Source organism: Sciurus carolinensis, chromosome 11 (genome assembly GCF_902686445.1).
Source record: "Sciurus carolinensis chromosome 11, mSciCar1.2, whole genome shotgun sequence".
Classification (NCBI taxonomy): Eukaryota; Metazoa; Chordata; class Mammalia; order Rodentia; family Sciuridae; genus Sciurus; species Sciurus carolinensis.
The window spans coordinates 41,723,853-41,750,383 of record NC_062223.1 but is presented as its reverse complement, the minus strand read 5'-3'; the positions used below and the strand labels follow the sequence as shown (position 1 = coordinate 41,750,383).

General features: G+C 50.3%; 1 protein-coding gene across 4 annotated transcripts in view; it reads left to right on the top strand.

Annotated features, from left to right (window-relative positions):
* Prr5l (proline rich 5 like) overlaps positions 1-26,531 on the top strand; it is a 75,583-nt gene that overhangs the window by 16,518 nt on the left and 32,534 nt on the right. For all 4 annotated transcript variants that reach the window (XM_047517247.1, XM_047517245.1, XM_047517244.1 and 1 more), the window contains exons 2-4: positions 1,419-1,706; positions 3,038-3,118; positions 15,739-15,787. In XM_047517247.1, the coding sequence (XP_047373203.1) occupies positions 1,543-1,706; positions 3,038-3,118; positions 15,739-15,787 (294 nt within the window). In that variant the 5' untranslated portion in view covers positions 1,419-1,542. The remainder of the gene's footprint in view (positions 1-1,418; positions 1,707-3,037; positions 3,119-15,738; positions 15,788-26,531) is intronic.

Below are 26,531 nucleotides of genomic sequence, written 5' to 3'. Positions count from 1 at the left end.
ACCTCTGTTCTCTTTCTTCAAAGGCCACAGCTGGGCTGCAGAACTATCGCTCCTGCCAGCCTGAAGCTTGACACTTACAGCTGGATCTCGATTTCTTTCATCATTGGTTTCTGGAACCTCAGCAGAGTGAGCGGATGAGAGAGTTGGCTGATACTTCCGGGCTACCTTAAGAGAAAAGCAACTGTAGACATAGCCTCCCAGCGTCTGCTTTTACCCTTCACTCAGACTTCTTTCAAGTCATCCATTAGACTCTGGAGTCATTAAACAATGATAATGAAATTAGAGATCCAAAGTGTCTAGGAGAGAAAGATAGGTCTGGAGGAAGTAGCCTGCCCTTGAGGCCCCTGGGGCTGCTGGACATCACACCCGATCTCATTTCCTCTCTCCCCAAGTCCTGTGAGGTTGGCACTGTCAACACCTGAGGACTTTAGGCTCCATATGTCCAAAGTCACACAACTTGGGAGTGGCCAAGTTAAGACCTGAGCCCAGGGTGACTCCAATGTCACTGCCTCTAACCGTGAAACCGGAAGACCTCTGCTGCACTGTGGCAGGGGAAGAGGATTCTTGAACCCAGCCCTGCAGAACAGGTTAGATGTAGATAAGCAAAAAGCAAAGGAAAGAGAGTTCTGGGCAAGGGGAACTGTAGATAAGATCAAGAGCAGGGCAGAGGAGTAAGCGTGATGTGCCACAGTCCTGGCAATTGTAAGCTCAGAGGGCAGGCACGTGGTCCCAGGCCCTCCTTGGGTCCCCAGAGTTCGCCTGAGTTTGTGACTGTGGCATGTGGGGTTCCATAAATCTCTATGGCGCGAATGAGGACATGATAGTTGGTTATCTTTTCCACAGACCATGAGCAGAGGCAGGAACGAGGTCTTAAGAGATCTTTGGATGCTTCACGTTATTGTGGTTAATGAGAGTAAGCACTCAGTAGATATATCTGGATGGATTGAGGCCCGCGTTGTACTTCGGGAAAAACTCTACAATACATGGGGACTGACAGGACAAGGGCTTTCGTACTGGGACATGAGCCCTGGTGTCCTTGAGGCCTTGTCTTCAAAGCCTCTCTTAACGCATGACACTGGGGGTCTGCGGAAACCCAGATGGTGCTCCAACTGATGGACGAGCATGGGAACCAGAGTCAGACACAGCTTAGGGGTTTTCATGGGACTGCTTCTGTCCGCCCTGGGGTTGCTTTCGCACTCTGGGGTTACCCTATTGTTATAACAATGACAAAAAAAAAAAAAAAAAAAAAAAATGTCCTGTAAAAACTTGCCAATGGGAACAGGAGGCAAATAGAGGCTCTTGCTGGGTCTCCTGTTCGTTTTTGGGATAGTTTGGCTGGAGAGTCCCAGCCAGCCTCCTGTAGGATGTGGCCTCCTCAGCCCCAGGAGCTCTCAATAAAGGCTGCCCTCTCTTTCCAGGTATTGGCCGAGTCTGTGGTGTTAAGAAAGCTTGAGGGTCAGGAGGCAGCCCTGGCAGAAGCCCTTCCGTGGGCAGCTGGAAGGCTCCGGTCCTAGAGGTGAAGCCGAGCCCTCACCAGAACTTATGACCCGTGGCCTCGCTCCCATCCTGCCCCTCGAGTTCCACAAGATGGGCTCCTTCCGCAGGCCGAGACCACGCTTCATGAGCTCCCCGGTGCTCAGCGACCTGCCACGGTTCCAAGCTGCCCGGCAGGCCCTGCAGCTGAGCTCCAACTCGGCTTGGAACAGGTAAAGAGGGCGGGGGTGGTGCTCTGGCCAGGCCAGGACCAGGGACCTTTGGGGACTATCTGAGCTGCTTCTGCTTCTGGGATCTCTGCTCTGGAAGGTTGTGGTGATGGATGGGACAAAGGATGAAGGGGGCGGGTCTCCTGGCTTCCCACACACCTGTGGGCTTTCCTTGTCTGAGTAGTGATAGATCAGACCCCTGCAAGCCCTGGCCTTTCAGGGTCAGTTGACCAGCCCAGGACAGTTGGGTTGGAATTTACAGTTCCTGTTCACATCCCTCAGTCACACCCTAGACAGAGTGTCCGAGAGTGGAGTCACCTAAGCAACCTGCTATCTTTGTGAAGGTTGGACGTGTATCTGTGAAAAACTAAATGATGCCATGAGACAAAGGTTGTCGGTACCTGTGACCACAGGGAGTGCAGGGAGGGGGGACACCGAGAGCTTTCAGCAGGTGTCCAGCTGACCCTGCGCCCCAAGCAGGGGGCGTCAGTACTGTTTGGTGCTTCTGTGGGCTGCTTAGTATCCAAACCCACGTAGACACTCTGGATAAAGTCAATGCACTGGTCTCTTAGTACATTACTGACATCTTTGTGGCTTGGCGTTTTTCAAGGAGTGGATGCAGGAAGCTCAGCTCCACTGATGGGGGCAAAGCGGGGGCTCAGAAAGGTCTTGGTGCTGAGTGGACCCCTGTGCTTTAAAGCAGGTCCTGGTCTCCTCCTGCAGACAAGATTATAATCACCTCCTAGGCTGTCAGGTTGGGCTGTGGTCCCTGGGAATGGGGCATGAAGCCCTAACTCTAGTGCCTGCTCACCTCGAGGGGTTAGGGATGGAAGGGGCAGGGAGCCTAGCCTGTAGGAAATGCTCCCAAGGAAAGGAGAGGACCCTTCATTTCACATTAGCCACAGGCTGCCAAGCTGCCCTGGGAAGACAGTGGCCTCCGAGTTGAGAGAACCCGGCCCGGGTCAGCTCCTGGGGCAACAAGTACCACTGTGGACTCTCCCGGGCCCAGTGGTGCGATGCACAGAGCTCCCTGAGAGCAGATGCCGTGCCTGCCCCTTACCCTTGCTGCTCACCAGCAGGGCTGCCGGCAGGGCAAGGAAGGAAGACCTGTGTGCCTGCAAGGAGTGGGGGCCACTCTTGAGTCCTTTCAGCCTCAGCCATCCTTCCTCCCCAAGGACCCTGAGAAGGAAGTGATGGATTCCAAAGAGAGAAAGCATAGCCATGTTTGTGCCGCGGGCTTCCTGGCCTGCCACCTGCCTTTGGCTCCCAGCTGCTTGTGGACAAGGTCCCAGAAGGCGGATTGTCTAACAGGAGCTGCTTCTGTTTCCTCGCAGCGTCCAGACTGCTGTGATCAACGTTTTCAAAGGGGGCGGCTTGCAAAGCAACGAGCTCTACGTCCTGAATGAAAACATCAGGTATGTGACCCACACACCCGGGGCTCTGTGGACCTGAGCTGGGGCCTTCGCTTAGGTTTGCTTGTTTGTTTCCTGTTTGGTTCTCTTGCTTTTTCTCTGGGCTATTAGCTTGCTCCTGTGGCTGTTGAGTTCAGAGACCCTTGTCTGTCTAGACTCTGATCCAGAGAAGGTTCAGGCATCTAGTGTGTTTCGGGGGGTTGGAATTGGAGGTGGGTGGATAGTAACTGTGGTTTATGCCGCAAACTTTACTGTGCTCTGCTGAACCGTTAGGCACCGTAGTAGGCAAGGTGACTTGGGGGTTGGAACCAGGCTGCTTGGGATTTATTGTCAGTCCTCCTTTGTAAAGAATTCACCAGCAAGCATTTGAGTGCCCCCCTGATGACCAGGCTCCACAGATGTGTATCCCGCTCTCCTGGACTTTACGTTCAGCTGGGAAATAATCGTTAGCCAGCTAATAACACCTGTAAAATGTAAATGTGTTACTGTGACACGTGTTACTGTGTCACAGCACAACTGGTGTGAGCAGAGTGAGTCCATGTGACCTGACCTCATCGGGGAGGCCAGGAGTAGTGGAGGCAATGCTTATGCTGTGATCCGAGGGTCAGTGGCAGTTCACTAGGAAAAGAGGGCTCCAGGTGCAGGTGCAAAAGTCCTGTGGTTGCAGTGAGCAAGGAACTGAAAGAGGGCCCGTGTGCAGAGAGCACCAGAAGTTGGGTAGTGTGGTTGAGTTTGTGTCTTGGTGAAAGGAGCACAGAGAGTCAGATGGGGCTCAGAGCACCAGACTCTGCTAAAGATAAAAGGTTGAATCAGTTGGTCTTTTAATTTTATTTTTGAGATGGGGGTCTCTCCAGGTTGCCCCAGGCTGACCTTGAACTCTCGATCCTGACACTTCAGCTTCTCAAGTAGCTCAGATTACAGGCATGCGACATTGTGCCTGGCTTCCAGCCCATCTTCTAATGCCCTGGTGTTCATTTCTCTCTGGGTATATTAAGTGTAGAACATCAAGGCTAAAGACCCAACCAGGTGACTCTTGGGGCCCTGTTTACATTTAGTTCAGGCCTGTGTTAAGGTCAATGGGTGTTTGAAAAGCTCTGCTTTGCTTAAAACCTTTACAGCCCATAAGTAAACAGAGTTGTGTTAAATTTCTATCCACCTGCTTGAATTTCATGTCATAATTACACAAATATGAAGAGACAGAGGAAAGAGAATCCAGCCCAAGGCCTCATTTTATAGGGGAAACAGGCCTGAGAAGGTAGGTGACAGGGGCAGAGCTGGATCACCAACCCCTGTTGCTCATTTTACTTCCAGGACTGAGAGCCCGGCTTTTCCTTGAGGTTCCTGAGCTCCCAACAGAAGTATAAATAAATAAAACAGTGACTTAGGAATGTGCTAATTGTTCCTCACTTTGGGAGACTGATCCTGAAATTGTACTTAAAAGCTCTATTTGCGAGCAGCAGGGAAAAATCCAGCCCATGCCAGACTTTGCCAGCTCTGCTGGCCCTGGGCTGCTGGCCAGATGTCTTGAGGTGCCAAGCAGGTCTTGTAAATAGGTGGAGCTGGCCTGGGTGCATGGAGAGGGGTCCTTGCCCTATGTCCAGAGGGCATTATCCTGTGGGAACCCAGGTCCAGTGATGTTTCATCTTATTTCTCAAGAAGAACCGGAAATTGAGATTTTTATGTGAAATTTCCTGACTTTCAAGTGTTCGTAAATAGTTCAAATTTCTCCAAACATGGGTGCAGGCCAAACAAAATACATCTGTGGGTTGAGTGTGGCCGACAAGCTACCCGTTACGTAGGGTGCTGGGGGCAGTGTTGCTGGTGGGGGTGCTGCATCCCAGAAAGCGCTAGGTACCAGAACATCCCACCTTCCTCTCAGCCCTCTGTCACCAGCACTTTACAGACCAGAAGATTGTGGATGATAGATGCTAAATGACTTGCCCAGGGTCACACAGCTGTAGAGGTGGGGTCAGGATCTGACCGCCTGACTGACTTCGGCACCTGTATTAGTGTCTCATTCTGCTATAGCATGTACGGCAGACTGGGTGGATTAAGCAACAGAGATTCACTTCTTAATGTTCTGGAAGCTGGGAAGTCCAAGATCAAGTTGACGGCCAATTCCTTACCGGCTGAGGCTCCACTTACTGTCTTTTGGTTGGCTACCATCTTGCTGGAGAAGGAGGAAGTTCTTGTGTGTCCCTTCCTATAAGGGCACTAATCCAGCATGATGGCTGTACACTCAGGACACTCATCTGAACCTAACCACTTCCCAATGTAATTTGGAGTGGGGACCTCGAAATGCCATCCCACTGGGAGTCAGGGCTTCAACATAGGAATCTGGGGGAACATGATCCAGTCCCTGGCCACACTCTGCTCTTGTGGTTTTACGTTGGGAGGATGGTTAAGCTGATGCTTCCTGATCTTTCTTTCTGCCATCCTTCCTTTCATGAGGCCTCTGCAAGCCCATCTCTCATCGTGTGCTGAGTCTTAACTCTCCTCTGCGGAATGGCCCTCTTGTAGCCTTCCTGTTATGGTTTAGACATGAAGTGTCCCCCAAAAGCTCCAGTGTTAATGCAGGAGTACTCAGAGGTAAAATGATTGGATTATGAGAGCTGTAACTTGATCAGTCCTTACTGATTTGAATGGATGAACAGGTCAGCCATTGTAGGCAGGTGGGGCATAGCCCAAGGTGGTGAGTCACTGGGCCTGTGACCTGCAAGGCTTCATCTTCCCTGTGGCTCCTGCCCCTCTTTGCTTCCTGACTGCTGTGAGCTGAGCAGCTTTCTGCCACACCTTTACACCTGGATGTTCTGCCTTCCCTGGGGCCAGAGCAATGGAATTGGCTGACCATGGACCGAACCTCTGAAACCACGAACTGAAATAAACTTTTCCTCCTTTGAGTTGTTCTCGTTGGGTATTTAGGTCACAGTGACAAAAAGGTGACGGATGCACCTCCTGTCCAGTGTTGGGGTACCACTGGACGTTCCTCTGTGTTTTGATTTTCAGATTGGCGGGAACTATAGATGGTTGGGTTGATGGTATCTGCTCAGATGTGATTTGAGCCCAGAATAAGTCGTGGCTTTCAGAATCCAGAGCATGGGCTTTCTTTGCTTCTTACCTTCCATCCTCTGACCTTCTCTGCCAGAGTGGCTCGAGTAGAGACAGGTGCCACATCACAGGGGCTCAGAGTATAACTGGGAACCTGAAGTGTGTCCCCACCACATATGTGACCTGGGTGTCTCAGGATGCAGACAGCAAGCTGAACCACATGTCCTTCCTCATCTGCAGGTTCCTCTGTGGGAATAAACACCATTGTCCGTATTTCAGGATCTAAAACACTGAAGCAAGCATGCTGCTCTCTGGCCCTATTACAAGGCATGCTCTGGTTTTGATTTTCCTTCTGGAAGACCTGTTTGCAGAATAGATCCATAATCAGGCTGAAGCATGAGGGTGGAGACACAGGACAGTGGGACAGTCTGAAGATGCGGAAGGAGAGAAGACTAAGTTGCCCCCAAGCTTATTTTTCAGTCCATTGTGACTGTCCTGCCATGTGCCAGAAGATCTCTTCAGTAGAATGTTTTAACTTGAGAGAGCAGTTTCTCATTCAGAGCCCGGGGCTCAAGATTGGTTTATCCATGTGACCTTAGACAAGTTGCTTTATTTTCCTGTCTTTTTTTTTTTTTTTCTCTTATAAAGTGAGGATGATAAAAAATGGCACCAACCTCATGGTGGAGGGAGGATTGAGACACTGGAGTGTCCTCAGTATCTGATCCAGTGCAAAATCAATGGTTAATAAATGCTAGTCATTATTGTTCTTATTATTGGGAACACTTAGGAACCATAAAGTGATACGTGATACTCCTGCATGCACAGGACAGTGTGACCAATTGCCCCATGAATAGCGCTGCATGAAGTCTTCCCCAGCAGTTCCGATGAGGTGAGCTCACGTTGAACTGGGGAGACAGTCGGGCTCCATCAAGAGCGAGCTTGGAATTGAAGCTTGGGTGAGGCCTGGTTCTTGCAAGGAGAGCCATCTGCTTCTCCTTTCCGCAGAGACGAGAACGAGAGGAAATGCCTCTCTCAGCTCTCCATACTACTCAAGCCAAACAGCAATAAACTTTTTTATGGTTTATCCAAGTCCAATGTCAAAGCTGAATCATCTTCTCCCATCACCTGTCCCAGCCAACCCTTCTCTAACTCTGGTGTTAGGATGGACCTGGGAAAGGTGAATTTATGTGAAGTTCAGCCGACACAATGGATGACTAGGAAGGTAAATGTCAGCTGGGTCTTATAAGGTCATCATTACAAAAATTGACCCTTTCTTTTAAAATGTGCCATTGAGTACGAACTCTTAATTTATATTTTAGCAGATGACCTTTGAGGTGGCTATGAGGAAGAGCTTTGGACTGAGGTTAGTTAAGTTCTAGAATGCAGTATTGAATTTAGAGTCATGAGTTTCCACACTTGGAGAATAGATCCATCAGAAGCATCATGCTCGGTGGCCAGTTTTCCCCAAATAAAAACCAAGGCACATGGTCTGTTGATATGAAAACCATAAATCAGAATATTTTCTATTGAAACTGCCTCAGGTAGCAGAGCTTACATGATGTTATGTCCCCAACGGCAAGAAAATGACCTTTCTGGGTAGACGTGTTCTATGAAATTGCCAGTCATGACCATCTTCGATTCTGGCTCCACTGAGTTCCACCAGCCTGGATTTGGGCTCATCCTGGACATTCCTGTTTGAATTCTCTGTGGGGCCTTGATGTGGTTTTTAATGCCCCCTCTCCAGCCTCACCTCTGATGTGGCTGCAGTCGGCTGTGGGACCAGGTCTGACTTAGAGGTGTGGCCTCCAGGAATGGAAGTGGCTGGACTTTGACAGAGGGACTACGCTCTTCCTAAGCAGGCGTCTGTGCTGCTGATTCATGTGACCAGGAAGAGTAAGGAAAACATGGAAAGATTTATGTTACTGGGTCTAGTGAGAACCTGTGCACACAGGTGGTTGGCGGTGTGGAGGGAAGGCGATTGATTCTGTTACTAAGTCACTTAATGAATGTCTGTGGCATGCGCTGCCAGGTCCCGGACTGTGTTCTGGGGCAGCCATTGAGGCCGGTGGTTCTTGCTCTGGGAGCTTACGGCAGTGAGAGGGGTAACTGAGCAGGCAGCCACATCTGATGTTTGAAGTGGGGTGGCAGCAGACTCTGGTGTGCTGGGGTGTGCAGAGGATGGGCACATACTTAGACTTAGGCGGAAATGATACCTATGTTGAAATCTGAAGGATGAGCAGCTGGGAATCAGGTGGAAGGGTAACTGAGGATATAACCATCTTGCCACCACCAGCTCTGTGCCCTCGACTCTCTGCAGAAATAAAAGCTCAGAGATGAGGTTTCCGGGAAGTCAGAGATGAGTTATCTACGGCTGGCCGGAGGCAGGAAACACACATTTTCCTTTGCTCTCCAACCACCCTGCTTCTGTTCTTGGGGAGGAAGAGGTGGCATGAAGGAAACCCCAGATATTTTCAAGGAAAGAGGAGGTTCCAGGAATTTTGCTTGATCTCTGGCACGTCTGAGGTGAAACATCCTCCTCCTGAGTCAGCCAGCTGACTGCCAGAACCCTGTAGGGAGATCCATCCCGGGCTTTTCCATGTCTCTCTGAGTCTGTCTACTGTGGTGGGAGCCATAGCTGGGGAGGTGGAGATGAGAAAGAGCTGGCAGAGGAGACCAACCAGTGTGAGGCACGATGGAGCCATGAGGTCAAGCAGACGCTTGGTGTGGGATCCAAGCCAGCTCTCCTCAGTGCTTGGTGTGTTAACCCTATACGGCTCCCCACACCCCCATGGGAGAGATCAACATCCCCATCATAAGGAGGTGCAGGCCCATGGATGTGGAATAGCTCACTGGGTATCATCTGACCTGGGCTGGGATTGGAACCTGGGCCTTCTGGTTGTGAGCAGACTTCAGGAGGCACGCAGGGCTGGCCTTGTGGTCACCGCGTCACAGGCTCCCAACAGACCTCGAGGGGACTGGAGGCATTACCTTGTGAGGACCCCAGGCCGGCAGGGATTAAGGTAAGGTCTTCCGCCTGGTTTTATTCTGGCAGCTCTGCCTGCCGTGGTTGAGACACAGACTTGCCGTTGAGGGGAGGAAGGGTCCGGAAGAGGGAACTGGGAACCAGAAACCTGTGGGGCATGGCATCTAGAAATCTGCTCATCCTTCAAAACTCCAGGTTTCTGGCCCTTCTGGAAAGTTCAGATCTGGCAATGCTGGCTTGGAAGCGATGGTGGACACCAGCCAGGGCTGCTGGCTCTAGAGGGGTTTTCCTCGGCCTTCACCATTCACAGCCTCCCCGACTCACCTTCCTGGCCTGTCCCTGTGGGTCTGGGGCACCCCAGCCCGATGTTCAGGGAGGCCTCTATTTGAACATTTGAGCGCCATTCTTCTCATCTGCAAAATGAAGTTCAACTCCAAGCCGGGAGGCTCTTGGAGAATTCAGGATGTTATGTGCCACCTGCCCAGCACAGCATGAGCCACAGAGCCAGGAGCTCAGTACATTCCCACTGGTGGTTTCCCCCTGTTTCCCACTGTCCCCACTGGGGTGCCGGCGGCAGAGAGGTGGGGTAGCCAGCATCACACCTGAGTCACCAGCTCCAGTGGTCTGCAAGAGAATGGGCCGAGGAGAAAGGTGCATTTTCCTTTGTTGCTGCCTAAGAGATGCTGCTGTCTCCTTGAACCACTTCCTGGTGCCGACGTGAGATGGGGCATCTTCAGAGTATGGAGCCAATCAGGTTGGTTGGGCACCGCCCGGCTGCAGTGTTGGGCACAGGGCCTCGGGACCCGCTGCTGTTTTCCTGGATCTTGAGGTGGTCTGAGTGGATCCCATACAGGAACCTCGGTACTTGGAGGGGCCCTGGGGCACCCCTACTTGTCAGACAGCACAGATACATTTATGTAGCCATCAGTCCTGCTGTCTGTCCCTCCTCATCCTGGCGGATCTGCATCTACGCTACCTCGGCATCTTCGCCTCACCTGCCAGGAGGAGTCCGGCAAGTGGAGCAATTCGCCGCTTTGGATCTTCCCCTGTGTGCCAGGGGGGTCGCAGCTCTGTCCTCACCCAGCTCAGCCTGTGTCCTGCTGCCCTGCGCCTTAACGCCAGCTTGGAATCCAGCTTCGGTCAGGCCTCCTTGACCTTCGAGCCCACGGACGTGGAGCCTGAGTTGACACGATGGCGAGGAGTGAAATTTTGTTTCTGAGTAATGACCGGAAATCCCGTTAACTGGGGTGGCGACTCAGCTGGTCAGTCTGGGAGCAGAAGCGGTAAGATATTACAGGCCAGTGAATCATTGCCTGCTTTATCCCTCTGGTGGCTCCTTTTCACTTCTGATTGAGCTTGAAGCCATTTCCCTTTTTGGTTGGGTCCCTTCCCATTAGTCTCAGCTCCCCAGCTTCCTTCTCCCTCCAGCTCCGTGGCTTGTGGGGGACTGGCGTGAGCAGCAGAATTCTGTTTTCAAATGAAACCAGGCGTGGAAGTTCAATATGTCGCACGGACCACTGGGAGCAGCCTGGGCTGTGAGGTTGCTCTCTCATCAGCCCCTCCCTCCAGCAACACTTCTCCAGTGCCCTCTCCATCTTCCCACCTTTCAACCCTTTGATCGGCTGGTCTGGCCCTGCTGGACTTCCCCCTTCATGAGTTTCCCCAAGGTCCTTAATTCCAGGTTCAGAAAATGCTGGTCTGGCTGAACTGTTAAGAAGCTGCTGAGGAGCCAGAGGAGGGTGGGGTCCTTAGAGGGGTGGGCTTTGGAGTTCAGCAGACCTGGGTGGAACAACGGGGGCCAGTGCTTGGCAAGCCTTGCCATGTGCCACGTGCTGTTCTAGGAACTTGGTGGGACGTAACTCATTTTGCCCTTGCGCTGATCCTGTGGGGTAACGTCCCTTATTATCCCCACATTCTGACTGAGGAAATGGAGGAGGGAAGGAGTGAAAGGTTTGCTCAGGTTACTGCTCATGATAGCTATGAAGGGACTGTGGGGTTTCAGACACAGGTGGCTGCCTCCAGGCTTCCTGCACCGTCAGTGCCCTGGTGTATAAACAGCAGAGGTATCACTGTGGCCTAGGAAAAAATGTGGTCACACACGTTACTGACCTTGGTGCCTGGCACCTGGAAAGTGCTCAGTAAACTTGAACTGGAAAAAAGTCAGGCTCCACCCTGGAAGGAATTTGTTTCTTATTCCTTACTATTTTATTTTTTCATCAAGTAATTGCTTTTCTGTTCACAGGGAAGAAACCCTAAGAAAGATTGGAAAAAGTAGACAGAGGCTGCTGAATTCCAGGACTCTGAGCCCCTCGGGAACCTAGGTGCTCAGAATTGGAAGTCGGAATTTTCATCTTTTTTGCATCTAAGGAACCACCACCCATGAGCTGTTAAATTTGTCTTCTGCTTTTTTCCTCTTTTCTTGTGATTTTCAGATTAAATGGGCAAACTTAGTGCGCCAGATTATGGAGGAGGAAAGTGTCCCTCTGTGATTTGGGCCTGTGTGTCTCTGATGCCTTGATACTTTTTACTCTCGACTTCTGAGAATAATAGTTGAAAAGACGAATCTCCTGTGCCCCGGGGAGGAGAAAGTTATTGTCTGAGCTCTGTCTTGGCCTTGTCCCCTTGCATCACACTCCATGTCTAACCCATAGCAGGTTTCCAAAGAATTAACTCCTGGGTTCCTGCCCTCAGTTACTCTTCGCTTTTCTGCTGGTGAGGGGGAGCGTGTGTCTCTTGCATGGAGAAGCTTCTGCCAAGTTCCGCTGGAGATGGCATCATGAAGAGTGAGGTGTGGAAACCCCTTCCTCTCAGTCCAGCTGAGGCAAGGGCAGGGGTGTAGAGACCTTTCCTCATAAACCAGTACAAGCAGAGTAGGTGGGGGGTGTAGAAGTGGCCCTGGCCCCTTTTGCTCACCTCTTCCTGCTCTCCGTTGCCTTGGGACAAAGGCTCTCAGGTCCCCAGCCTGAGGCGGGTCTGGATGGGCAGGTTCCAAGGCTTTGTGGATTCTCTGTCACCCAGCCTGCTTCCTGGTGTGCTCTCTGGGGACTCACTTCCACTGTTTTTTTCTCAGGCTTCAGGCCATCCCTGGTGACCTTGGCAGTGGTTCTTGTTAATATTAGAATCTTTTAGGAATCGCTTTTGCGTAGAATTGTATTCATGTGGTTCCAAATGTTAAACCTCTAACACGGTACACAACGGAGAATCTCTTCCCTGCATCCCAGAACCCAGCCATTACCTCCTCCTCAAAGATAAGTATTGCAACAGCAGCTTATAATTCCAGAGTTTCTTGATGCACTTGTCAGGAGTTCATATGGACACACAGTGGACAGCATGGGTCACTATATATGAGGTCCCCAGCCTGGACTGGGGTCTGATGGGGTGAGATATCTGTCAGCCAGCATCTCCCTCTAAGTTCAGGAAATACCATTTGCTAATGTGTTGCCCTATTTAAATTTCAGTGACAGCTTCAGCCCTCTCCAGTTCCTTGCCGGGGGCACTGAGAGGAGAACTCACAATCCAGTGCTTTTAAATGTGATTTTTAAAAACACATGTGTTTTGTGTGTTAAAAAAAAAAAAAATCAAAGTGCCCTCTCTTTTGATTTGAAGGGCCTAGTGGAAACCAAATTACATAGCTCATGCAGACTCAAGCAGCAGGTTAAAAGAGCAGAACTGACCAGTGAATTTCTGGGTATTATGTAAATAAAAACGTATGTTCCTATTTTTTCCCTCTCTTTTCACAATGCTGCTTGTCGTATGCACTATTCTACATACATTCTTGGTTTCTTTTTGCTTAAAGTAACTTATGCATTTTCATATCATTACTTAATGGTACCTTTTGTATTTTTTTTAAACAATTGCAAAGAATTGCATTGCATGGATGAACCATGATTTTTAAATTAGCTCTTTACTTGATTCCTACTGTATTGCTACAGTAAAAACTGTATGTCAATGCGGGACCCTGACTCATAACCTGCTCAGACAGAAATAAGGCAGGGTTTTGTAAGGGATGGGGCGACACAGCTTACTGATTTGTTGCTTAGGACGACAGAGCCTTGACGTAAGTTGTCTTTTTTGTTCCGATAACTCTATCGGTGGCTCACTGGAGAGGGTCTTGAACTTGGGGTTTGTTAATAGGATAAGCATGTGGCTCTACTGTGGTCCGCTCCATTTCAAGTATCTATGGCAGGTTCCCACCTCCATGACTGGCTCTGGAGTAGTAAAGAACTAATTGTCACTGTCACCGTATCCACGTAGTGGAGAATTCCTCTTCACATTCCACCGTGTTCTCATCCACCACCATCCTGTGGCCTCTGGGATGGCTGCTTCTGGCTCCAGAGCCCTTCAGCCACGTCTGTCTTGGCAGCTGGGTTAAGTCCATGCTTGGCTTCTCTCCTGTATCAGCTGATCTGACCTAGAGCGTGGCCTTCCTGTCGCGCTCTGTGGCTTGCTGCCGCCCTGGCAGCTGTGAGCTGGTGCTGCACCCTCACCTCCTCGTAGGGAGCAGCATCTTCTGCCCTCCCTGGAGGGAGCCAGGGAGGCCGCTGGGGATCCTCAACTGGGTGGCCTCACATGCTCCCTGAGTACCACTGTGCTGTCCCAGGACCGTCGTCACTTGGGGAGCCACGTCCAACCCGATTCGCAATCTTCATGCCAGCCCAGATCCCTCCCCCCAGTTGCTCCAGGAGGTGCCCTCGATCTGGATCTCGAAGGTCTCTCCTTCTCCTCGACCTCTTTCTCTTCCCATCTTCCCCACGCCCGGGTTCCTCAGGACCCCAGATCCCCAGGGTGCCCCCAGCCTCATGAGCACCCAACCCTGCAAAGCTCCGCCTCAAGGAGCCATGACCAGGACTTGTTTTTCTACTTTTTCATGAGCTTGGCTTCTCTGTGGCTTTGAGACTTCCCAAGAGCTGAGATGACTTTGTCAGGAGGTATTTCTCTGCCCTGTGGTCAGAAGCAGGCTCCCTGTCTCTTCTTCCTTCCACTTGGGGCTGCCCTCTAGAGTTCCGTTTCCTGTCCCCCAAGACACTTGTAGCCCCAGCCCTGAAGACCAGCAGTGACTTGATGAAGTCTTTCCCATCTCTGACCAGACCTGCCCACATCTGGGAGAACCCCTGGGGTGTGTTGACGGGGTAGCCCTCCAGGGCCCTGCCGTTTAACTGGAATCTCAAAATGTTCCATCTACCCCTGGAAGTGTTTTCTGCTGCAGCAAAAGGAAGCTCTTTTTCTTGTTCAACACATGTTTGCAGCTTTCCTGAGCTTACACTTAAAATTTTAGCTCATGAGTGTTTCTCTCTTCTCTGTCTCAGTAATTCTTCTGCTTGTTTTCGGCACCTAACAACATCTGGCTGGAAGCTCCCATTTAGCCTTCAGTGACATGTGCGAGCGTGTTTGGGGGGAGTCAGTTCATACGCAGGGTTGTCAGAAGTTTGAGCATTTGCTTTTCAGTACCCACAGCTGGTGGGATGAGCAAATGAAATCATTTGAGATCATGAAGAGTTTATTCCCTCAGGAACACATTGGACCTTGGGAACCAGTTATTCATGTTTTTAACTTCTTCATCCACTCTGGATTGATTTATAGATGCAACAGTTGGGATGGTCCCTTTATTTGTCATAGGGAAATGAGATCTGGTGCCAAAATTCCCCATTTTTTAATTTTATTGTTTAGCACTCAAGACTTTGAAATTACCTTGTGAGCATAGTTATTGACGTGCTGTTTATCTCTGCCTGCCCCCCACCCCACCTTCTGCCCATAAGAGTAGAAACTTCGCAAGAGCAGAGGTCTTGTCTGTCTTGTTCTCTTTTGTTCTCCTGGTGCGAGGTCAGCATGTGACACACACAAGGCAGCTCAGTAAATGTCTCTGCTGGATAATTAGACTCTCTCTGTTCTCCTCTTTGTGGTCTCCTTTGAAGACTGCCTCGGACCCTCCCCTCTGTGATCTGTGATGAGACCACCCAAACCATGGTGCCCAGTTGAATTTCAAGCTGGGGTGTCTCTGATGGATTTGGAGGAGAGACAGATGGGTTTATGGGAAAAGATGTTGAATTTGCAAAAGGTCTGGGTTCAAATCTCAGCTCTGCCCCTACTTGGGGCACTTCTCTGAGTCCCAATTTCTTTATCTGTGCAGGAGGAATAATAATCACACCATCCCACTTACACACTTTAAGTCCTTGATGGAAGACTGTGAAAAACGTCTCTTAGACTGTGACGTGCTTTGAAATTGTGGAAAGTTGCAAAGCGCTGTCTTTGTCTTCCTTGCTTTTTGTCTTTTTGCTTTTTTTCACATAAAGTCAAGTGACCTGGCCTGCCCTAGCCAGCTCGGTGAGAGTTAGGATTTCCTGCAGCTGCCCTCTGCAGACGGTCACCTTTATAGAGTGAACTAAGGAACCAATCTCCTTCTAGGATTTGCACTGCTGCATTGACCTGGAGGCCAAAGAGGGCATTACCAGGACCCGGGAAAGTGCATGCCCTGCTCAGGCTGGGTCTCAGCCCTTATGCTGCTAGTGAGCACACTGTCATTGTCCTGCACCAGGAACTGGTCACCACGAGCTGTATCACCGAGGCCTGCTTGACAGTGTTTCTCTCTCCCCAGGCGCCTGCTGAAGAGTGAACTTGGCTCGTTCATTACAGACTATTTCCAGGTAAGTTGTGTGCATCCGAGCATCCGTCATTATCAGGCACGTGGACCATGTTCCTGAAGGACCATGTGCTGTACGCCTGGGTGTTCTTCAGAACCCCAGCTACATACGCACAGGGCGGCTGCTGTGGAGGGCACCCGGCGACCCTGGCAGGTAATGGAGACCCCAGGCCCCTGTGCAGTTGTGCTCAGGCTTTTTGATCCCAGAAACCCTGTAGGCTCTTAGAAATTGCTGCTTATTCAGGTTATGACTGTCAGTCTTTACCATATTAGAAATGAAACCCAAGAAGTTTTAAAATATGTCTTAATTCATTTAAACCTATTACATAGTCATATACATATCACTTTTATGAAAAATAGCTTTTTCAGAATTTAAAAAAAGCGAGAGCACTGGCTTCGTTTGATGTGTTGGGCAGTCTCCGTGCCGTCTGGCTTCATGGAAGACGGCTGGATTCTCTGTCTGCTTCCCCTTCAGTCTGTGGTGATGTCACATGTCACGTGGTCTCTGGAAAACTCTACTGTGCAGGCAGGGAGAGGCAAAGACTATTGAGAAAGTGATTGTGACTACATGGATCCCTTGAAAGGGTCTGGAGGAGGCCCCCAGCGTCCCCAACCACACTTTGAGAATCCCTGCTCCTGGGATACCCCCTCCCACCCCTGTGGGTGACATTTGGTTGGGTTTAAGGGTATGTGCCCTTTGGCTGGCTATTTCCCGACCCAGCCTCCTGGTCTGTTCTGTTGAAGGCAGGACTGGATTAGATGTCAATCTCCCTCCTGCCTGCACACTCTTGTGGGGCTAATGAGTTCAAGGTTCTGGATCTACTTAGAGGATCATTTTTAATCCACAGACACAAGCTGCTTTCCTGAATAAACCAAAGGTGTGTGGGCGGAGGTGCTGAAGGACAATGACTAACTGAGTGGGTGACAGTTCAGTGAAGTCAGAGTCCCCACCTCCCACTGTGTGCTGAGTGGGCCGGACAAGTTGTTTTATCTGTCTGTGCTCAGTTTCCTCATCTGTAAAATAGGAATCAAACACAGCTTGCCTTATAAGGTTATTGGATGATTTACATGCAGTAACACACCTGAAGCACTGTGTAACTGGTGTGTGAGGGCAGCATAGGCTAGTGGTCAAGATCATGGACCTTCGAGGCAGATGACATGGGTTCAGTGCCCAGCATCGCTGTTCCCTAGCTGTGTGGCCCTGAGCAGTTTGCTTTACCTCTCTGTGTTTTAGTTTCTTTTTCTGTAGAACAGGGGTAATAGGACCTAACCTTACAGGCTTGTGGTGAAGACTAAAGATAAGTTGGTTATTTATAAAGTGCTTAGTGACAGACACGATGCAGGAGAGAGTAATCGTGTTTGTTATATTTATGTGAGTGCCTGTGTGTTACTCTAAAGTGTAACCCCTTCTTAGTAGGAAAGTAACAGCAATGCTGAAGATCTTGGTTTTCGGTGGGTTCCAAGTGGAGCATACTTTTTAGCCAGCTTGCAGACACTTCATTTTTAAAAAAACAACGCAGTCTCCATTTTATCATCTTCCCAAAATTCAGGAAGCTTAAACTTTTTATGTACACTTCCAAAGAATGGCAAGCATCAGCCACTGACCCACACAAAGCAAAAAACGGCTCCTCTAAATTGAGACAAATCAGGACCCAACAGAAGCCTGGAGTTTGGTGGGGTCGTGTGTCAGACTCCGTGCAGGGGGAGAGAAGCACGAAGATGGAAAGGGAGAGCATGAGTTGCAGACGTGAATCGTTTTTGCCCTTGACCCAGAGGTCGGCCTGGGCTCGCTGTCTCCCTGCTGCCTCTGTCCATTGACTTCTCTGTCCAGCTACAGAGTGGTTTCTCACAGTCCTGGAGAGGCCTCTGGGCTGGGCCACCTTCCTCCTTGACCTTTGAAGGAGGCAGGTTTGGTGTGGTTTCAATCAGGTTTTAAATGTCAGCGTCTCTTGGTGTTGGGGGCTACACTCGGTCGGGGTGGGGAGGGATGTTTGGGTGGGGACTTTATCTGGGAAGCCCTGAGGTTTTCGGGGGCGGTTAATACTGCTTACACAGCATGCCAGGTCCTGAGAAACTAATAACCACTTGTCACTTCCTATCAAGGGTTTAATCAGAGAGGCTGCTTGGTGAATATCTAGCGAGTCTTTTTCTGGACGCGTGGGGTGGGGGCTGATTGTCATAGTTTTGAGCCTGGGATTTTCCTTATTTAAGGTGCTAGACTGGAAAGAAGGCTCTTGAAGACACTGTTTTTCAAAATGTGGCTGCAGAACCTTTGGCTGTTTTTAAATGTTTGGTTCCCCACTCTCTGTAGAGTGCATAATAGATTCTTGGAAGAGCGGGAGGGGCTGTTTACCAGATACCCGAAATGATTACAGGAGGCATGACCCACAGTGGCACTGGGTAATGTCAAAGCTTGTGGTTAGAAAGTGTCCCCCCTTTTTTAAATTTTCCTTTAATGCCAGAGAGAGTCTTGGGCTATTTTGTGTGTCTCGTACCCTTTTCAGGGAGCTGGCCATCTCCTGTGTGTAAGGAGGAGGGAATGGGAGCAGGTCTCAAACCTTGGTGCCTTTGTGAGGGTCACGGTCTAGTTAGGATTTTGTGACATGATTTGTTTGCATTAAGTTGATCATTGAATGATATACTCTGCTTATGGTAAATGATGTTGCTACAATTTCCTTTTTAAACACAGTGACATTTAAAAAAAAACCCACTTGATAGTGCACACCTGTAATCCCAGCCTCATAAGAGCCTGAGGCAAGAGGATTCCAAGTCTGAGGCCAGCCTGGGCAACTTAATGAGACCCTGTCCCAAAATAAAATAAAACGGGCTGAGGATGTAGCTTAAGATAGAATGTTCCTGGGTTCCATCCCCAGTAACATCACACGCACACACACACACACACACACACACACACACCCATGCACCCACACACAGAGTGGCTGGATTTAAGAAAAACAGCATGAAAAGAATAATAGGGTAGGGCTGGGGTCGTGACTCAGTGGTAGAGCACTTGCCTGGCATGCATGAAGCACTGGGTTCAATTCTCAGCACCGCATATAAATAAATAAAAGATAAAGGTCTATCAATAACTAAAATATATATGTAAAGTTTTTTTAAAAAAAGAAAAATAGGGTAAGTGACCCTGGCTGCGGCCCCATCTGTGAAGGTGTTCAAGAGAGTTGGGTTAAAACCCAGTGCCAGGTGCTACTTGAATAGGAGCTGACTCCAAAGCCATTCCAGTTTCAGGAGAAATCTCCATGTGAGGAGGGAAATCCAGGCTCACAGGGGCAAGCTCCAGCTACCAGTGAGAGTTTCAGGAAGGAAAACCTGAAAGGGCTCCAGAAAGAACTTCCCCCAGCAAGCGGGTGAGAGGAAGGTGTGGAGGCAGATGAGCAGCGGAGCCCAGGGTGGGCAGGCAAGTCACCCCAGCTGTGGATATGGCTTCTTGGGAAGGGAAGGGTGGGTGGCTCCTCAGTGCAGATGGGCACCCCCAGGCACCCGCACTCAGCAGTGAGGTCCGTCCCCCCTGGGACCCGCCTTCCAACTCAGCTCATTACCTGCAGAGCCCTTTCTGTGGCTCTGCTTTGGCCATTGAGCATTTTCATTTTACAGTTTTAAAGAAAGACTCATGGAAAGAATATCCCCCGTGAAGAAGGGCACAGGGAAGCAGGTAGAAAAACGGTGCTTATCCCGGGTCTGCACACAGGGAAGACAGGTCGTTTGATCTGCAGGAGCCTGGAAAGATTTCCACGAGACACTGACCGGAAAAATCTCTGACATTTCCAGTATCGATTTTTCTTTTCCTTCAGTCTGTTTTGAATAGTGCCCAGAAGGAAAATCGAGGCTTCCAGGTGGAACTGTAGATCCTAGCGCCAGCTCTGGAGGATAATTGGTTCCTTATAACTTTTGAAACTGATGATGTGAAACGTCCTGCATGTTTGTACTGCCTTGCTAGGTATCTTGGGTTACATATACACCATCTGCCATCAGCAGGCTGCCTTGTTTGTTAAAGACCTTTCCCCTAGCCCAGAAAGTTCCATCTCTTTTATTGAAACTACAATTTTGTTGATACAGAAACTTGTGTAGAGTCAATGGTTCTGAGTGAGCTAGTTCTAGGAAGAAGGGAAATTTAGTCACCCCAGTTGCCAGTAGGTCATGGGTGCCCCATAGTGTGTGGTATATATGTATGTGTGTGCATATGTGTGTACATATATAATACATACACAAACATGTATATTACGTATATATATGCATTTTTTTCAATTTGCTTCTCATGTTTGCAAGAGTCCCACAAAGCCATTGTCCTCTAGCTCCTCATCCCAAAGAATATTAAGGGTGTGTGAGGCACAGAGCTGAAGGAGGAGACCCCTGTGAAGCGTTCTCCCTGGGCAACACACAGCACAGCATGACCTGAAGAACTGATTGGAACAGCAAAGATGTAGAAACAGGCCCAGAATAAATGAACATGCCTTGTAGGGACACAGATAGGACTCGTAAGAACTCAGGGCAAATGGAGTGGAGAGAGGATAGAGTGAGCAAAGTCATTTCCAAACACAAATTGAAAAAGGGAGAACATTTTTGCTTTTCTTTGATCAACCTGGGAAAGCTTCGCTAATAAGCAGGATCCCCCAGTAGAAAAGAGTCATTTGGTGGGTCTGCAGGGCATGGGGGGAATGCTACGTATGCTCTGCTTTGAAGGTAGAATTGGGGCCAATATACCAAGGGGTTTGGATGCACAGATGCTCCATCGGGGTTTGTGTTATTTTGGTGAGAAGGTCATTACGGTTGCATTGTGGAGTGGGCAGTACTTGGAACCAAGGCCTGGTGGAGCTTGTAAGCACCGGGGTGGCCCAGGAAGTTCCTGATGGTCACTGGAGGTAAGAAAATGGGGTTGAGCTAATGGGGGCTGAGAGTGAGCTCATCCTGCTGGCTGGGTGGCCCCCTGTCCCCACAGGGCTACCCACCAGTCAATTGGTTCCTTAAAGGCAGCTTCGCTGTGCTTGGCCTCCTTAGTGATTACTTGAATTTTATATAATTATGTGGCATTTTTATTGTACTTTTCTCATACTTTATGAAGCTAAATAGAAAAATGGGTCTTGAAGTTGACAGCCACAGGCCTTAACATGTTTGAGATAAAGGTGAAAATCAGTAGGCAAGCCGAAATGGCAAATCTTCAGCCTCACCGCCTTGAGGTTATCACACGTTCAACTGTGAAAGAAAGGAGCGTGTAGGTACAAAATGCTGAGGAGATGTCACCCAGAGACGGGCTCCAGAGACAGGCGATTAGGGAGTTTTCAGTGCTCCATAGCTCTGGGGGAAAGCATTCCCCTCACATCACGTGAGTATGTTATTCCATATCAGTACATATTTTCAAGAACCTAGTATATATGAAATTGGGTGATTTCCTGTAGACCAGGCAAGGAATGGCAAGATCCAGGACTAGGGCATAAAGGGGGAGGGAGGCATTGAAGGCAGGTGGGTGAATACTGGAAATGTGGGCCTGAAAGAGGTGTAAGCCTGCAGCAGTCCAGTGGCCACAAGGAGCCATGGCTGCCCTGGGGATTTTTGTTCAATCTGGAAGCTTTTTCTCTGAAACCCTTTAAGAGCCATGGGGAAGAGAACGTCATAGCAGCCATGTCAGCTGACGTTTTCAAGTACTCATGTGCCAGGTATTGTTCTGAGACAATGGTTCTCAAAGCATGGTCCCTGGACCAGGTATTGTTCTGAGGCAATGGTTCTCAAAGTGTGGTCCCCGGACCAGCAGCTTCAGCATCACCTGTGAACGTGTTGAAAAGCACATTCTCAGGCCCTACCTCAGACCAACTGAGCAAGGAAGGCAGGGTTGGGACCCAGCACTGTGTGGTTTCATGAGCGTCCATGATCCTGGCATGTCTTCAGCCTGACAACCCGTTTCCTGGGCCCGCTCCCGCTCCTTTATCCCTCCTGACAACCCAGGATGGAGATCCTGTTATTATACATATCCCCTTCTTACAGCCGCTTACTGAGGCTCAGGGAGGAGGGGGAGGTTCTTTGAGATCATAGTCAATTACAGAGCAAAGATCTCAACCCAGGTCATCTGACCACAGGAGAAAAGCCTCTTTCTTGGATTAGACCATAAAATGTAAAAATGCCCTCAAGGCCTCCCTGGAGAAAAGACCCAGGGGGAGGAGGTTTAGGGATTTTGCTTGTTTGTTTTGAGTGTCTGACAAATCAGATATGGTCTGTTTTCCTGATTCCTGATAAAAAGTAATTTTTTAAAAAGCCCCAATCCACCCTTTTAATGGTGGCTGAAATGGGACTCTGTGAAGAACTTGTATTACTGCCAGGCTTGAGCTCCGTCTGGGGTTTTCTCCCTGTCTTGGCACACCCACCCACACCGGGACTGGCTTGCTGGGAACTCTCTGGGCCAGGGGGGGACTGTGTTTGTGAGACTTTTATTGCTCACCTAGAAGGGTAACCAAGTTCACAGGAAATGCAGATAACAGTAGAGATCATGCTGGCTTTTCCAAGTCCCCCAGGGTAAAAATGGGGGTGACCTGTGATTTCCATGCCTGGGTCCTCGCCAACAGGGGGACCTTTGAAGACATGGAGATCACCCGGAATGCCTGGGTGGAATTGTGGGCTCACGTGTGTTCTCTGTAGGCCGAGCAACACGGCCACCAGGCCCCTCTCGGGTAGGAAGGAATGTCTTGTTTGGGAATGGGGTCCCCCTGGGCTGGACGCAGCATGTGGATAGCGGAGAGGAGGGCCCTGGAAGGGTACTTCAGGAGAGATGGAAGTTGGAAAGCTGGTAGCAGGACTAGGCTGCAGAAAGAACCACGGTGGATGGAAGGCCCGTGATAGAACCTAGTTACATGGCCTGGGATGGCTGTGTCACTGCCCCAGGGTCTGATCCTGGAGTGGATTCCATCTGCTCCTTCTGTGGGCAAGGACACACCAAACCTCTCCAGGGCAGGACACACGATGGCTACAAGCACCAACCTTCTTCCAGGTAGGTCTGGAGTCCAGTCCTTGCTAGAGTGCTTATTAGCTATGTGAACATAGGCTTGTCACTTAACCTCTCTGAGCCTCAGTTTCCTTAGCAATAGTCTAGTTGTGATCATGGTACCTACTTCATAAGGTCCATGTGGTTACTAAGGGAGGTGACATACACATAGTGCCTGGTAGGGAGTGAGCAGTCAATAAGGATGGCTATTTGTATCTTAGTTTTTACTCTTTATTTTGTTTTGTTTCAACTTGCTAAGATAAGCCAGAGGAATATGCTGGGTACACATTCAGGGCCCGCATTGGCTGGTTGCTTCTCTGAGTTTCTTAATAGGCACGTGGCAAAGTTGAGAAAGTTACTGTAATTGACCCCACGGTCTCTCTCACCATGGTCACCATCGGGGCGGTGGCAGTGGACACTGCGGTGGCTGGCAGCCTCGGCCGCTCCCTGTGGAAAGTTCCTCCTGCGGGAAGGGGTGGTTGGCGCTATCCTCCCCGCTCCGTGCTCCTGGTCGTGGGGCGTCTGCTTGGGAGGAGTACAGTGGCTCCCAAGCTCTCCCTGCCACTTCCCCAGCCTCGGCTTATCCAGGACCAGCCGAGTCCCTCTTCTCTCCTGCAGGCGGTGATCTGATCAGGTGGTCGGGTGGTCGGTGCATTCCCAAAGCGACCTTGTTTGCATTTTTCTCACTGAGCTTCATCTCTGTTTGCGACTCACGGTTTTCATGTCTTAGAGAAGACGTCAGCGGTTTCTTCCCTTCCGGACCACTCTGCCACTTCATTAAAGTGCTGTGTGGCCCACGTCCAGGTTCACCGATGGGGCCGGAGGAGGAGGTTGCCCTACGTAACGCAGGCCCCTTCCCGAGGCCCAGGGCATTTCCCAGGTGGCCACTGTACAAGGTGGCTGCTGTTTGGCTGGGGGCCTTCTGGCAGGGGTGGTGGGTCTGGGTGGAATGAGGGAAAAGGGGGTCTTGTCTCACTCTGTAATCGGAGGGCTCCATCTCCACTGCCCAGAACCTTCTGGACTCAGGCACTCGACGGGGTTTGAGTGCCCTGAGGTGGGATCTGGGAAGAGCAGGCCCTCAGACAAAATGCTGCCTGAGGCCAGGCTTCTTTCCTTCCTTCCCGCTCTCTGTCTCAGGACCCGTGAGCAGGTGGAAGCCCCGGAGAGGCCTCTGCCCTGGGCACAGCCAGCCCTGACCCTCCCTGCACCAGCAGCTAGGCCCCCACCAACACAACCCTGCTACCACCCAGGAGGAGAGAGACATGGCGGGCAGAGGGGGAGACATGGCGGCCCAGACACCGGGGTGTGACGAGCAGACCCAGGGAGGAGGAGGGAGGCAGGACCACCCGGAGCCGAGGCTCCCAGCCCCAGCGCACAGCCCAGGGTCTCCTCAGACGTCGCTTAGAAAGCCCATGCTGGAAGATCACAGCTTGAGGACCCGAGTGGCAGCGGGCAGCCCTGGATGCCAGCTGTGGGTCCTTCAGAGCCTGAGGCCTTTGGGAATAACGACCCTCTGGCTCCAGGAAGCTGTGTGACTGTGCTCCCAGGAGGGGAGTCGGGCGGCTCAGCTGAGGGCCAGGATGGGGCAGGGCGGGAGTGGGCCCCTCAGGCAGCCGAGGCGCACTTGTGGGTGTGCTGGTGTGCGGACAGGCAGCTCTGCGGGGTCCACGCACACAGCTCTGCAGAGAAAGGGGATGCAGTGCAGCCGACTGAAGGTCCTGACCTCTAGTAGCCGGTAGGGAAATGAAGGCCGTGCTGGAGAGGCTGAGCCTCATATCCAGGTGTTAGAATGGAGTCGGGGGGAGGGAGACCCGACTTCTAGCCTGAGTTTATTCAACTGTTAGATAAAAGCAAAACCTCATGGGGATGTGGGAATTTTCAGGACGCTTGTGAAGAGACTTCAGTTTATGGGAAACTGTGATGCTGGGTGTGGTGGTGTACTCCTGCATTCCCAGCAGCTGGCCGGGAGGATGGGTGGCTGAGGCAGGAGGATCTCAAGTTCGAGGCCAGCCTCAGCAACTTAGTGAGGCCCTAAGCAACTTAGTGAGACCTTGTCTCAAAAATAAAAAATAAAAAGGGCAGGGGAGGTGGCTCAGTGGTTAAGTGCCCCTGGGTTCAATTCCTGTTACCAAAAAACAAAACAAAACAAAAAAACTGTGTGACTGGTTCATTTTGACCACAGGACTCGGGAGAGGGGAGGATGACTAAATGATACCTAAGGCCCCTCCGACCCCAAGCAGAGGTTCCAGGTCACAGCTGGGACTTGCGTCTGCAGCATTCGGACAGAGTGATTGACATTGTTGCACCCCTGAGCAATCTTGGCACATCCTGCCCGGCTGTTGCAAGATCCTGCCAGTCTGAATTTGTTGCCGGGGAGTTTTCTTGCTTTCTGACCCAGAAGCTGCTGGGATTCATTTGCTTGGCTGGGGACTAGGGGACGGATTAGGGCTACATCTTAATCCTGTCTATTCCCTAATTCTTGGTAAAGGAATTGGTTTTTGTTGGCTTTAGCGAAGTCCTCCTACTCTGCATCGTTCTAACTTTGATCTGGGATTCCAGTTGCCATCTTGAAACCAAGCGGTGGCCAATTGCTTCTTTAAACTTAGGTCATATCTTGCAAGTCTCAATAAGATTATGAAGTTCAATTTATGTGTACCAGCCACAGAAAGGGGATGGCATCTTTGATAAAACCTTAGCACATGTGATAAGGCCATTCATTACTGACTCTCTTTACCTCCCACTTCTTTTGTGAAGTGGTCAGACTGAGACAGCAACTATCTGCATTGCCGCCACCACCACCAATTACTAAGGACATCAGACACTGAGTGTGTATTTATAATCATTAGTTTGCAAGAACTTTATGCTATTGTGCCATTTTATAGATGAGGAACTTATTACTCAGGGAAATTAAGCCCCAAATCACACAGCTAGAAGTAGCCAAGCCATAGGGGTACCACTGGATAGGAGGGCTCGCTTCTAATGTTCTGTAGCTTGGTAGGGTGACCACAGTGGACAACAACTAATTGTACATTTTGAAATAGCTAATAGAGAGGGTTTGCAATGCTCCTTGTGCAAAGAAAGGGTAAATATCTGAGGTGACAGGTAGGTCAGTGACCCCGATCTGATCATTGCACATTGTATACTGTACTCCGTAAGTATGTTCCACCATTATGTATTGATTACAAATCCAAATACCTTAAATATAAATTTTAAAATAGAATAAAGTAGTATAGTAAATGGAAAAAAAAAAAAAAAGTAGCTGAGCTGGATCTCGATCTGCCTGGTGCCCAGGATCTTTCCTCTATGCCATGTTCTCATCCCTGTTGTGGGATGGCCTTAGGGTTTTGTAAAGGCCAGTGCCGAGGACGCAGTGATGTTTTCGTCAGCATGCGTGCCCTGGTCCTCCACACCCCGCAACAAGCACAGGCCTTCGGGCATCCAGGGAGAGGTGAGCAGAGAGGCACCGCCCATCACTGAGCCTTGAGCTTCTGTGACCCACAGAGGGGCTGCTTCCTGTCTTGGGGACCGGCTTAGACCTTGGAGGGTGAGAAGACTTGCTGGAAGACGGTGAAGCAGAGTGGAAAGAGCAAAGCTCCTGGAAGCAGGAGGCCGCTGTCCCCAGTGGGCGAGTCTCGCTGACCGTCAGTAGGCGAGGCTGACCATTCATTTCATTCAGTCCTATGAGCCTGTGATCCATGTGGGCCCTTCACCCACAGCCAGCTGCCATTGCCGGAGGACCCTGCCATCTCTCTGCACGGCTTCC